Below are 14,848 nucleotides of genomic sequence, written 5' to 3' on the forward strand. Positions count from 1 at the left end.
TTCATCACCATCTCTCGGAGTTCACTCAGACTCATGTCCATCAAGTTCATGATGCCATCCAGCCGTCTCATCCTCTGTTGTCCCCTTCTCCTCCTGCCCCCAATCCCTCCCAGCATCAGAGTCTTTTCCAATGAGTCAACTCTTCGCATGAGGTGACCAAAGTACTGGAGTTTCAGCTTTAGCATCATTCCTTCCAAAGAAATCCCAGGACTGATCTCCTTCAGAATGGACTGGTTGGATCTCCTTGCAGTCCAAGGGACTCTCAAGAGTCTTCTCCAACACCACACTTCAAAAGCATCAATTCTTCGGCACTCAGCCTTCTTCACAGTCCAACTCTCACATCCATACATGACCACAGGAAAAACCATAGCCTTGACTAGACGGACCTTATTCGGCAAAGTAATGTCTCTGCTTTTGAATATGCTACCTAGGTTGGTCATAACTTTTCTTCCAAGGAGTAAGTGTCTTTTAATTTCATGGCTGCAGTCACCATCTGCAGTGATTTTGAGACCTTTTACCTGTCACTAAACACCTTGTTGCTGCTGCTGCTAAGTCGCTTCGGTTGTGTCCAACTCTGTGCAACCCCATACATGGCAGCCCACCAGGTTCCCCCGTCCCTGGGATTCTCCAGGCAAGAACACTGGAGTTGGTTGCCATTTCCTTCTCCAGTGCATGAAAGTGAAAAGTGAAAGTGAAGTCACTCAGTCGTGTCCGACTTTTCATGACCCCATGGACTGCAGCCTATCAGGCTCCTCCATCCATGGGATCTTCCAGGCAAGAGTACTGGAGTGGGGTGCCATTGCCTTCTCCAACTAAATACCTTATGATCCCTTAATGCCCAATTCTTCTACTATTAATAATTATCTCACTTTATTTTAATTTCCTGTGTAGTTAATGGAGATTGTCAGCTACATAAAAAGAAGAATTATACCTACCAGGTCCCCAAGGCTCAAGACAGGTCTAGCACTTAGTAGGTGTTTGTCTTAGTGAAAGTGCTCCTTGCAAGGAATTGAAACCTATGTCGACAAGGTAAAAATCAGAGCTAACACTTATTGAGGGCTTACAATGGACAAAGCACTGTTCTAATCACTTTTACGGACAGCAATTCATTTAATACTCAAAATAAAAACACTGAGATAGATATGACTTGTCCATAATTTCTTTCCAAAAATCTTGAGGCTAGATTCCACAACCATAAACATCATATTTCTACAGGAAAACATGTGAACACTCAAAGCAAGAAACAGACAAAAACAACTTCCTGTCATGTCATTGTCACTGAAAGGGTTCAGGTGGGTTAGGTTTTGCTGCCTGATAGTTTGGAAAAATGTTTTAGTTTTGAAAATGTTTGGATCTCATTTTATAGATGAGAAAATCAGGCATAGAAAAGATAAGTAACTTACCCAAGATCACACAATTAGGTAATGGATAGCATTGTAGCCGGACCCTTGTTCTTAACCACTACCCAGCAATACTTCACAATTAATTTGATCTGTCCAGGGGACAACAGCAAAATCAGAAGATAATCAACTTGTATCTGCTTAGATTCAGATTCACCTTCAGTCAACTAATACTTGAGAAGATGGGTGGAGTCACTGTGTACCTACAAGGCTACGCAGGCATGCCCTCCAGCAGAGCCGTGGAATCCATCAGGGACCAGTTTGCTTAAAAGGCCACACAGATGGGGTGACAATGCCTGCACCTCTAGCAAAACACCAACTGAATAATTTTACGAAGGCAGAAAACAGGCAAGAAATCAGACTGGAAAGAGGTAAATGAGGGTCAGTACTATTTGCAACGCTATTTGGTTTTCTGGGTGCTTTGGAGTTAGAAGCAAATGGATGCAAGATGAATAATTTGTGAAACACAGAAACAAATGGTCAGCAAGGTGCCCTTTGTGTTTATCTGTGGACTCAAGTGAGGCTAACTTATAGAATATGGGTATCCGTTCCCTGACACTGTGACTTTTAAAAGCATCATGATCCAACATTAAGCTCTCCAAGGGAAAAAATAAATGGGAAATTCAGTCAATGAAGGCATTAATAACATGAAAAGATATGTCTTTCCCATATGAAATATAGCACATTTGAAAGCATAAAGCATACAGACAAATTCATATTTTGCAAGTACATACAGATGTTGAATGACAAACTGCTCCATATGGCTGAACAGTTGGTCCTAAATTAGAACAATGGCATGAGGTGAGGGGGGTTTAGAAATAACATTAAAATCACTACATGCTGCACTAATGATGCATGCAGCAGCCAAGGCTACAGGGTAACGGCATCTTTGCTGATGCAAAATGAATGGCCCTGTATTGCATCCACATCAGCCCAAGTGAAAAAGAGACAGAAAATAATAACATCAAAATCCATGCAGAAGCAGCTCCTGTAGTTAGTTTAAAAACTGTTATTTAGAGAAGAAATACTTGATAAACAAGGATATCTTAGAATCCTAAAATAAATGTAAGTATAATACAACCTTATTACCACTACTTGATATCAGAGAAAAAGCTCTTCAGAAAATTTGGCATTCTTCACCACCCACCATCACTGTAATATTTTCATACTTCAGGTATATTCCTTACAACTGCATTCTTGGGAGAAGGCTAAATTATGCTAGTGTGAAGTTACCATAACATTAAGTAAGATTAGCTGATTCAATTTTCACCTAGTGAGGATTCTTTTCAGTAGTTTAGCCCCACATCATTGACCTTTAAATTTTACACCCATTAAGGAAGTTTTTAAATAAGGTATGTGGAAGCATTTGTGTGTGTGTGGCATTCTAATCTGAGAGTTTTACAACATTCTAATGAGCAACTAGCAAAAGCGTTGATACTAGAATGGAAAAAGTAAAATACATATTTCAACAATGGTTTCTAACGAAATTAAGAGATTTAAATGAGTCGTGTGCATTCCACATTTAGAACTGTGCTCGGGACATTGTAGTCTCTCAATCAGTATTGTTAAGTACATGTTTTGATGAGCAAATAAATGAATGAATGAATGAACAACTCTCAAAATCCCCACCAGTGTCCAGTTTAGTTCTTGTACAAAGCTGGCAACCAATAAATGTTTGTCACACTAAATGTTATCACACACAACCACTGTGGTAACCTTGGAGATATGCCATTTGAGTCAACTAATCTCTAAGAGTGCAATTAGCTGACAGCATCCCCACTGAGGATCAATGATTTTGCAACTTCAAGCCAAGTTTAGGTGCTCCCCTGCCTGCTCTTGGCCAAGGATTGAGCGTGGCTGGGATACCAGAGGGAAGATACTTCTGCCCAGTGTGATCGCTCTCACAAGCAACTTTTGTTCTGGGCTCCAAATCAGCCTGACAGGCGTACTCAGAACTTCTCTAGTCTGAACTTCTTCCTCCCCAGTCCTCCTGTTTTCCATTCACTGGAGTCAGGCCAGTTGCTGTCAGAAGGCTCTTCTTGCCTGCTCAAACTCTCTCCACCTTTATCTTTCTTGTGTGTCTTTTCTCAAAAATTTCCCTCACTTCTAACTCTGTCATGTGTCTACTTTCCAGGGGACTGAACTGATATAGCCATCCAATAATTATTGACTATAATCATAGTCCAAAGAAAGATAGTTCTGATTAATCCACATCTAGATGCTAAATTAGTTAAGTTCTTGGCCCTCTAAGTGGGTAACTTTTAATAATATCTGATTCTACTTGGGCTCGAAAAACACTGTGGACAGTGACTGTAGCCATGATATTAAAAGATGCTTGCTCTTTGGAAAGAAAACTATGACAAATCTAGACAGCATATTAAAAGGTAGAGACATGATTTTGCTGACAAAGGTCCATATAGTCAAAGCTATGGTTTTTCCAGTAATCAGGTACAGACATAAGAGTTGGACCATAAAGAAAGGCTGAGTGCCGACGAATTGATGCTTTCGAATTGCGGTGCTGAGAAAGACTCTTGAGAGTCCCTTGGACTGCAAGGAGATCAAACCAGTCAATCCTAAAGGACATCAAGCCTGAATATTCATTGGAAGGACTGATGCTGAAGCTGAAGCTCCAATACTTTGGCCACCTAATGCATAGAACTGACTGGAAAAGACCATGATGTTGGGAAGATTGAAGCAAAAGGAAAAGTGGGTGCCAGAGGATGAGATGGTTAGATAGCATCACCAACTCAATGGATATGGATTTGAGGAAACTCCGATAGAGGAACCAGGTGTGCCCCCATCCATGAGGTCGCAAAAAGTCAGAAATGACTTAGCGACTGAACAACAACAATTCTACATTCCAAAGTTGATCCACATTTCTAGGTTTCTTTTTATTTTTCTTGGATGCAGTTTCTTAAGCAATAGCACACATATCAAACAGACAGTCCAATGAATGGTTAGCATGTTACAACCCAACAGACAAATTTTCAGACCCCTTCAGTCTAATACCATCATGTAAAAGCTTTTAAGTTTTTTTCAATAGTTTGCAACTTATTATTATTACACTGGCTTTCTTGTTGTCAAATATTTTTACTTGAAATTTATAAACACAATTGAGCATGACAACCTTAAAACACAAAATAGTTTCACCTAATTCATAAATAGTACTACTATCAGACACAGACATCATTTGATCACTCTGTATAATCATATCACATGTAAAAAAACAGAACAGCATTTTCTGGAATTTATTTTTGCATAGGGTGAGAGATAATGCTCCAACTTAATTTTCTTACAAATCATCAATTGTTTTAGTATCATTTATGGGAAAATTTATCTTTACTCCATTGATTTGAAATCTCATATTTATCAGGTATTAATATCTTATGAATATTTTAATGTTTCTGGGCTATCTGTTTTCATTACCAACTTACTTTATCATCTAGGTTAGAAAAAGTACATTGTACTTACAAAAAGATTCAACATTCCAGTAAGAAGTTCCTTTTTTAATGAATCAAGGCTACGTACAGTCAGTGACTCAGAGAACAGAAATTCTGGGCTTACAGAATGTTTTCAACCTACCTCTGCTACCAGCTTTGCTACACTCTCCTGAACAACACTTGGCACGTGACAGGACACTAAATTGTCCTTTGTTGAATGAGTTAATGCTTAATTGTGGTTTCAGTTTACTCAGAGGAAAGTACCTAATTTCAAAGTCATCATTTGATCAGTGTCAACTTTCACCTTATTAGCAATACATTTCAGAAAGGGGAAGTGATAGCTTGCATTATTTAGGAATACAACAGCTTCACTATAGCTACTAAGATAACAGCTCCCCCCAACATAATGTTGCAGTCCATCTATGGGCCCCTCAGGCTGCTGGCCATTCTCTTCTCCTATTCTGTGAGATACTGTACTATGTCCTCAAATTTCCAAAGCCCCTCCCCACCAGAAGAAAACTTTCACATCTTTCCACCACAGTGCCACAGATTCTACCTTCCCTATTAGAATAAATGCTCCCGGTTAGGACAAACCTTCCCTAGATTACTCGCTGGAGGATTTCCTATCACCACTCTTTCCTGTACCATTCGTCTCTTCTGGATCCTTCTCATCAGCAACTAACAACTGGAGATAGCTGCATCTTTTAAAAAAAAAACAAAACAAACAAAAAACACCTTGTCATTAACCTACATCCCTCTCCAGCTACCACTCTATTTCCCTTTTCCCTCTCCAGCCAAATTCCTTGAAAAAGTGCCTGGACTAGCCATAATTTCTCCCATTTCTTGAACCTCCTCCACTCGAGGTTTACTCTGCACCATTCCTCTGAATTTGTTATGACCTTCCCTGGTAGCTCAGTTGGTAACCACTATCCTCAAAGTTACCAAAAACAGTCAGGGCATGGTGCTCATGTTATAACTCTCATCAGCAACATCTAGTTCGGTTGCCCACTCCATCCCTAAAGTGATTAGCTGATTTCAAGGTAACCCAGTTCTCATGATGTTTCAGACTTTACTCGCTGCTCCCTCTCAGTCCCCTTAGATTAACCCCTCTACCCCATTTCTCTGATTTCGATACACAGAACTGATCCCAGGCTCAGCCCTCAAAACTCTCCTGTTCTCTAATCACACTTACTCTTGAGGTAATCTCATCTAGTCCCGAGGCTTAAATATCTTCAGTTCACTTCAGTTCAGTTGCTCAGTCATGTCTGACTCTTTGTGACCCCATGGACTGCAGCACACCAGGCTTCCCTGTCCATCACCAACTCCAGGAGCTTACTCAAGCTCATGTCCATTGAGTCGGTGATGCTATCCAACCATCTCATCCTCTGTTGTCCCCTTCTCCTCCAGCCTTCAATCTTTCCCAGCATCAGGGTCTTTTCCAGTGAGTCAGTTCTTTGCATCAGGTGGCCAAGTATTGGAGTTTCAGCTTCAGCATCAGTCCTTCCAATGAATACCTAGGACTGATCTCCTTTACGATGGACTGGTTGGATCTCCTTGCTGTCCATGGGACTCTGAAGAGTCTTCTCCAACACCACAGTTCAAAAGCATCAATTCTTCAGTGCTCAGCTTTCTTTTTAGTCCAACTCTCACATCTATACATGATTATTGGAGAAACCATAGCTTTGACTATATGGACCTTGTTGGCAAAGTAATGTCTCTGCTTTTTAATATGCTGTCTAGGTTGGTCATAGCTTTTCTTCCAAGGAGCAAGCGTCTTTTAATTTCATGGCTGCAATCACCATCTGCAGTGATTCTGGAGCCCCCAGAAATAAAGTCTGCCACTGTTTCCATTGTTTCCCCATCTATTTGTCATGAAGTGATGGGACCAGATGCCATGATCTTAGTTTTCTAAATGTTGAGTTTTAAGCCAACTTTTTCACTCTCCTCTTTCACTTTCATCAAGAGGCTCTTTAGTTCTTCTTCACTTTCTGCCATAGGGTGGTGTCATCTGCATACCTGAGGTTATTGATATTTCTGCTGGCAATCTTGATTCCAGCCTGTGCTTCATCTAGCCCAGCATTTGTCATGATGTACTCTGCACATGAGTTAAATAAGCAGGGTAACAATATACAGCCTTGAGTTACTCTTTTCCCAAATTGGAAACAGTCTGTTGTTCCATGTCCAGTTCTAACTGTTGCTTCTTGACCTGCATACAGATTTCTCAGGAGGCAGGTCAGGTAGTCTGGTATTCCCATCTCTTGAAGAACTTCCCACAGTTTGTTGTGATCCACACAGTCAAAGGCTTTGGCATGGTCAATAAAGCAGAAGTAGATGTTTTTTTGGAACTCTCTTGTTTTTTCAGTGATCCAGTGGATGTTGGCAGTATGATCTCTGGTTCCTCTGCCTTTTCTAATAGTGACTCTTACCTTTTGTATCTCCATATACAGTCTTAGCTCTGAACTCATCTATACAATGACACACTCAACATCTGCATTAGATGTCTAATCAATGTATCAACTTTAGTTATGTTCAAAACCAACGCAAAACAAAACAACAGGGAAAATAAAGCCCTGTTCTTTCTCCAGTATACACTCAATTCATTTATCAACCTAGCTAAGCAACCATTAGTTCTCAGCTTAGTTACTCTAAAAACCATAGAGTACCTAGTCTCTACTTCTGTTCTGCCATTTTCCATTTACCCTAGTTCTGTTCTTCGCAAGTAGCTCTCATGATCCCTCTAAATTAGAAACCATACTATGTAACTCCTCTGCTCAAAAATTTCTGGTGTTCCATCACTTGGAATAAAACCCTAAGTATTTCCACAACCCGTAAAGCTGTGATCTGATCCCTGCTTATCTACTCAACTTCAACTGTCACCAACACATCACTCATGGACAGACCAGGCTAACTTATACCCCGGGCCTCTGTATCTGCTCTTCCCTCTGTCTGATGCAATGTAGCTATAAATGTCTGCATATTATTTTTCTCATTTCATTTAGGTCATCTTCTCTCAATTTTTAATCCTGATTTATTTTTCTCCACAGTACTTAATACCATCATACATTCTGTTATATATTGATTTATTATTAAACACCTTAACTAGAATACAAGCTCTATGAGACCGTAGGATTTTTTTTAATCCGCTTGTTTACCCTCAGAACCTAGAACAGCACCTGAAACATAGTAGATAACAAATGTTTGTAAAGGAAACTAGTAAACAAATGAGCATGTGTATAGTTTGATTATGAATATGGTTTAATGATCCTAGGTTAATACATAATCCAAAAGAGCAAAAACCTGTTTTGGGGTATTCATTACTCACTTTTCGTTGTTTTACAGAGTCCAATTTTATGAGCCAATATGAAGCCACTTTTGTTTTATGATACTTCCAGTTATCAATGATCTGTTTGAGGGAAGAAATATTAAGAAAGCTAATGCAATTAATTTGTGAAATGAAAACACTATAATACTGTTTGAAATAAAGGATGCCTACTTTCATTAAAAAAAAAAGAGTGCAAAGATTTTTTTAACATAAAATAAAGAAGCCATCTGAATTTAAAGTTTTTCTCTTCTTGCTGTAAAAAGCAAACAATCTTTAATTAATGAAACTCAAATGTCTTCAGGAATATAAGGACTGGGAAGAAGCCAAAAATATAGATTTTTCATTTTAATTCCAAGAACTATATTTACAGCATCATTCATAGTAACAAAATATTGAATAGCACATTAGAAAATAGCTTATATATAATTAGGATTTTATTATCCCCTTTTATTTTTTGGTGCAAATATGCAAAATTTCTGAATATATATTCTAGTTATATACACTATAACAAATAGATTAAAATAGTTGCTGCATAAGTAAACATGTTGTAACTAACCTAATGTCTAATATATTATGTCAAGTATATAAGCCTATACACATGTTCTTTACAGAACAACCATAGTTATCCACAAACATTAGTTTTACTCTCAAATTATCTAATTTTTCATCTACCTGACTGAAAAATGTAGTATACAACTTACATTTAAGAAATATAAATAAAATGTCTGGTGCAAAAACACAACCTCTACTCTATTGAATAAGATAACAATATCAATAGAAATATATCTAGCATAATGTTTTACAACTAATGTTCATTTTTCTTCCTTCTCCCTTCATGTAACAAATAGCATCTCATTTGTAAACAAGATACCATTTTCACTTTTTAAAACATATATATAACAAGCACAAAGCATAATATTTGGGGGTTTTGGTTATAACTATGATTGCAAAACACAAATTGCCATTATTGATTTTTAACTACGAAAGCCTTTTTTATTATTGTTTTGGGTTGTTTTGTTTCTAGACAGTGCTTTAGATAAGTCTGCTGCTGCTGCTCCTGCTAAGTCACTTCAGTCGTGTCCGACTCTGTGTGACCCCACAGAGGGCAGACCACCAGGCTCCCTCGTTCCTGGGATTCTCCAGGCAAGGGCACTGGAGTGGGCTGCCATTTCCTTCTCCAATACGCTACTTCAAATACAACTAACGAAACAGCAAAAAACTCAAATCTAATTGTATAATACATTAATATCACAGATCGTCAGGATAGGTCTGCTGCTGCTGCTGCTGCTGCTGCTAGGTCGCTTCAGTCGTGTCCGACTCTGTGCGACCCCATAGACGGCAACCCACCAGGCTCCCTCGTCCCTGGGATTCTCCAGGCAAGAACACTGGAGTGGGTTGCCATTTCCTTCTCCAATGCATGAAAGTGAAAAGTGAAAGTGAAGTCGCTCAGTCGTGTCCAACTCTTAGAGACCCCATGGACTGCAGCCTACCAGGCTCCTCCGTCCATGGGACTTCCCAGGCAAGAGTACTGGAGTGGGGTGCCATTGGCTTCTCCGCAGGATAGGTCTAAAGTACTGCTAAAAGGTGAAAAAAAGCCAACTGCATGGCTGTGGTTTCTATCCTACAACTAGCCACTAGATGGTGCCTTCTCCGGGTGAAAAACGAAACGAAACAAAAACCCAGAAAACAACATTCTACTACTGAGAAGTTATCTAAGAATAACAATTTGAAAGGATGTTTTAATGAAGAAATATCAATAGAACTTTGAGTGAAGAAATGCTATTTCGCTCTAATATTTTAATATCTTGGACCTTCTTTCTAAATCAGGAGTAAGTTACATACTTTAATGTGACTTTTAGGACGCTGCCATTTTAGAACGTTCCACTGGGTGGCGCAAATGCATATGTAACAAGAAAACACAACGTAAGCCATTTCAAAATTCGACTAATACCATTCAAGGTATCATATTCAAATATTTACTTCATGCCCATGGCCCACTTTTTTCCTTATTATCTCATTCCATATTAAATCTTTTAAAATCTTTATAGAAGCAAGCTTAACTTGATGTGTCTTTAATCATTAAGAACAAATAACTACTTAACACTAATTATTTTCAACTTGATGAAGCATCATTAAAATAGGACTATACACTAAAAGATTTTGCATTGCTAATTATAAATGTGATCTAATTGCTCATGAATCATAATAATTCAAATAACCTCTGTATCTTCTAAAGCTTGTGGAGGTCATTTAAGTTTACTATGTCACTGAAGATAATGACATCAGGAATAAATCTTAATATTTTAAGAAGAAGAATAAAAATGTATGAGCTCCTTGGAATTTTATATACATCAAATACTCACATCTTCTATCAGAATTAATGATTCTGCATCTGATTTTCCTGGAAACCGGATCTTCATATCCTTGAGAACAAATAAGGTCTGACTTGTTAGATCATCTTCTTGATCTTTTGGTCTCAGTTTCCGCAAAGACTCACTCTTAAATTTGAAAAAATACAGATATTTGGAGGGGGTCTTATTTCACTGTGTCACTATAATCTAAAAGATTTTTCTAGGTAAAAACGATGCACTTTCACTTGAAAAAATAACAATGAAAAAGGAAGAAAATAATGTTTTTGCATTTGTTCTTAGCGTTAAAATCTTTGGATTAAATGGATATGATTTTCCAAGAGTGTCTTTCACACTTCCACACAGTTGCATTTTATGTAGCTCAAAATACCAAAACAAAAATATGAGTGTTTAAAAAAGTTTCATTTTCTACATATGTCTCAGGCAATTCATGATTAGCAAAAAAAAGAAAAGAAAGAAACTTGTTACCAAGTGAAATTCATTCACTTATACTTTTCAGACTCTTTCCTATGGAAGCATACCTACATTAAATAAACAAATTAAATAAGTCATTGGTCTATGTAAATGAACATGGATGTATCTACTGAGTTGGCCAACAAATTCATTTGGCTTTTAAACCTTATTGAACTTGTTGGTCAACCCAATATTTGAGCATTTAATAGAAAACCTGATTGCAAAAAAATTCACTGACTTCCTCAATACTGAATCTCTAGGATTTATGCTAAAGGAGGAAATATTATATATATGTATATATATAATACTGTATGCTAATGTAATATACAGAAAACATTATTTTAAATTCCATACTTCAGTGTTCTAAAGATAATTTACCAATAGTTAATGTTTTAACTTATTTATCAATAGTCCCATTAAGGAAAATGTTCCATAAAACAAAATTCCCCAAATTCAGACACACTGTACAATCAATGCAAAATTACCCTACTCCATGAGCAAACGGAAAATAAATATATTCTCAGTGTTCATCCTCAAGTTCTGTGATATAGTGAAGCCAGCCTTTCAAAAATCCATACTTGGTTATAGATGAAGAAAAAGGAATAATCCAAATTCCAAGAGACCATGAGTTGAATAGAAAGGATTTGATGTTCAATCTATCCTCCTCCCAGCTAATCCCTCTGCCACCTAAATCCTGAGTACAGCACTCATCGCAGGGGAGCAAAACAGAAGACTTACCGTCAGAGAGTCAGAGGAGCTGGCATCATTACTTTGAGGCAGATGCCTCGTGTAGGAGGAGGCACGGTTTAAAGAATGTGACCGAGACCCTGAAATCGGCCGGGATGCTGATATCACTTGTTGAGCAGAAAAGGGGCGGATGTCTGCACAGGATGGTGACTGAGAAGAGATGGACCGAGGACAACTGACTGAACGCCTTATGGAGCCTACGGATGATGAAGAAAAGGGATCGCACAGTGGCAGAGTTAGTAGAAGTCCTCCACTGTATTGTATCTATACAAACTAATGATCAGTAGGGTGACTTCTTGTTGTTTTAGTTCCTAAGTCATGTGTGACTCTTTGTGATCCTATGGACCATAGCCCACCAATCTCCTCTGTCCATGGGATTTTCCAGGCTAGAACACTGGAGTGGGTTGCCATTTCCTTCTCCAGAGGATCTTTCCAACCCGGGGATCGAATCCACCTCTCCTGAATTGGCAGGCGGGTTCTTTACTGCTGAGCCACCAGAGAAGCCCTAGAAGGGTGGCAGTAAGTGTCAAAGCATCGGCATCATCATGAGAATATACATTTGGAGTTACTTATTCGATTTAAACAGTGAACATAGTGCAGAAACCCTGTCACGTATAAAGAATGGCTCTTGTGAGAATAATACTTAAACAGTACTTTAGTGTTCTATTCTTGAAACTTGACAAAAGGACCAGAAGAACAGAAAGCTAACATGTATGGAACACAGTCTACAAACCAGGCATCATGCTAGGTGGTACTGCTAGGTGGTACACTATTCTCTTTGTTCTCACAGAAACCCTCTGAAGTACAGATCTCTATCATGTGGAGACTCAGAGAAAGAACTTGTCACATGACAAGAAGATTGCCAGGTTCAGTTCTAAATCCTGACTTAATGCCAGCATGCTCCCTTTTTCTATAATGTACACTGGTCACTTATTAGAATCTGTGCAGATGTTAGAAACAGAATATTTTACAGCAGGATTCACAGGGGAAAATGAATAGGGGAGAATGGTCAGGATAAATTGATGTTATCAAATTTAGGGCCCATGAAAATAAAATAATAATAATAATATGTGATTGCGTGCTCAGTCATATCTGACTCCTTGCGACCCCATGGACTGTAACCTGCCATGGAATTTTTCTGGCAAGAATACTGAAGCGGGTTGCCATTTCCTACTCCAGGGGATCTTCCCAACCCAGGGATTAAACTTGCATCTCTTGCGGCTCCCACATTGGAGGGTGGGTTGATTATCACTGCACCACCTAGGAAGGATGCAATTATTGCAATAATAATAATATAACAGAAGAAAAACAAAGATTATATAGCTGGTTATTATAAGAGCAGTACTAGACAGACTAGTCCTTATTCACAGGACAGACGAATTTTAAAAATTAGATTTAAATTACCATAGTAAAATATTTAAACGAAGAAAAAATGTCTGGATCAATGATCGTCATCAGAACAACTAGCAAAAATCATAGAATATCTTCTATGCTTGTACAAATTGAGAACATTTAAAGGGAGAACCAATTATTCTTGACAAATTTTAATGCCTGACACAAAGAAATAGAACATTATTCAATACTATGAACAGCTATAACTTTTCTAGCACATATGTGCTATATACCCTCTGTTGTATATTTTCTCTCTGCTTAGGAAATATATCACTCTTCATCAATTAAATAATTTCATAAAACTCACATAAAGGCAGGTTCAATACCCAAATATTTCTCTTCAATAGCTGAAAAAAATGTAAACCTTTCTAAAGGCAATGGACTTGAGCCTTATATTTAGAGATGTAGTTCTAAAGGATATTTTGAATTGATGATAAGTCTAATAGTCCTATTTAGTTCTGCAGAGTATAAAAAAGTATACTCATTCAAGCTATAAAAGATGTCAAACAAACAAACAAAAAAAGCTTCCATTTGTTCCAACTGTTAATCTCCTTCTGAAAGTCAAACTAGTTTTTGAAAGCATGGCACTTCTGAAAAGGGCTGTGTGGGAAACACACCATTCTCCTAAGGAATACTCATAAAACATGTACTAATACGTACACCTTGGCCCTCTTTCTTCAAGGGCTTATGATGATGGTTTGGATAGATATAATCTGATTATAGCTGCAGAAGGAAAACAAGACTTTCTCTTGAATCACAAGAGATTTTCATTTTTTCTTCTGCACACATTAGAATTCAGACCGAATAACTAAGTAGTTAGATGTGTCAATGATATTTAGGTAGACTAACAAAAAATGGTTGAAACTTTCATGCATAAATTATCTGAGAAAAAATACTTCATATAGTTTTGCATAGGACTACCATATATCAAATCAAAATATATCCTTTGGTACTGTAACAAGTTTAAATTTCCTATATTAACCCTCTACAACAGAAAGCATTGTACATAATCTGAATTTTTATCCTCAGTTATCAACATCTCTTTGGAGAGAAAATTCAAAGAAGGCTTGTGGCCATAACATTCCTTAGTGTGAGATTAAATAGAGAATATAAGAAATTGAAACCTTTGCTGCAATTCTTAATGGCTACCAAAAAAAAAATTACAACTAATAAGGAGAAAGTTGTTAATTGAATTAGACAAGCTTTAAAATGCGAATTTATACTTAAAAACACTTTTAGTATACTCTTTGTCTAATCTCAATTTATTAAAACTACTGGTCTTAGAAGAAAAAAGAATCTGAGTACAAGAACCCTAGTAGTTTTTCTCATCCCTATATCCTCTGTCAGTTCATGCTGTTAGGGATATACACATTAGCCAATAGGAAAGGGGCTCCAAAACCAATTAAATCTGGGCAGAACAATGTCAGCTTCCAAAAGAGAAACAGAGCCATACTTACACAGAGACATACTGAAAGTACTTAAGGAGTCCTTAAGATAAAGGAAATAATGGATAAAAGAGCTTACAAACTCTGAAACAGGTGCTCAATAAACATACATTAAAAGAGTAAATAAAAAATGAAATGTAATACGCTACTTCCCCTCAAAACATATTAGCTCTCAAAGACAGGAAGTATTTTTATGGAATAATTTGAAAGTAAAAGAAAGATCATTAAAAATCTTCATATATTAATTCTGCATTGCTTATGCATTTTTCCCATAAATATG

At 37.6% G+C, this 14,848-nt stretch overlaps 1 protein-coding gene across 4 annotated transcripts in view; it reads right to left on the reverse strand.

The window, feature by feature from the left end:
* Positions 1 to 14,848, reverse strand: part of TTLL7 (tubulin tyrosine ligase like 7) — a 171,850-nt gene that overhangs the window by 38,754 nt on the left and 118,248 nt on the right. For all 4 annotated transcript variants that reach the window (XM_018045669.1, XM_018045672.1, XM_018045671.1 and 1 more), the window contains 3 exons: positions 11,723 to 11,928; positions 10,526 to 10,660; positions 8,163 to 8,243 (listed from right to left, as the gene is read on the reverse strand). In XM_018045669.1, the coding sequence (XP_017901158.1) occupies positions 8,163 to 8,243; positions 10,526 to 10,660; positions 11,723 to 11,928 (422 nt within the window). The remainder of the gene's footprint in view (positions 1 to 8,162; positions 8,244 to 10,525; positions 10,661 to 11,722; positions 11,929 to 14,848) is intronic.

The sequence above is a fragment of the Capra hircus genome, chromosome 3, assembly GCF_001704415.2.
Source record: "Capra hircus breed San Clemente chromosome 3, ASM170441v1, whole genome shotgun sequence".
NCBI lineage: Eukaryota > Metazoa > Chordata > Mammalia > Artiodactyla > Bovidae > Capra > Capra hircus.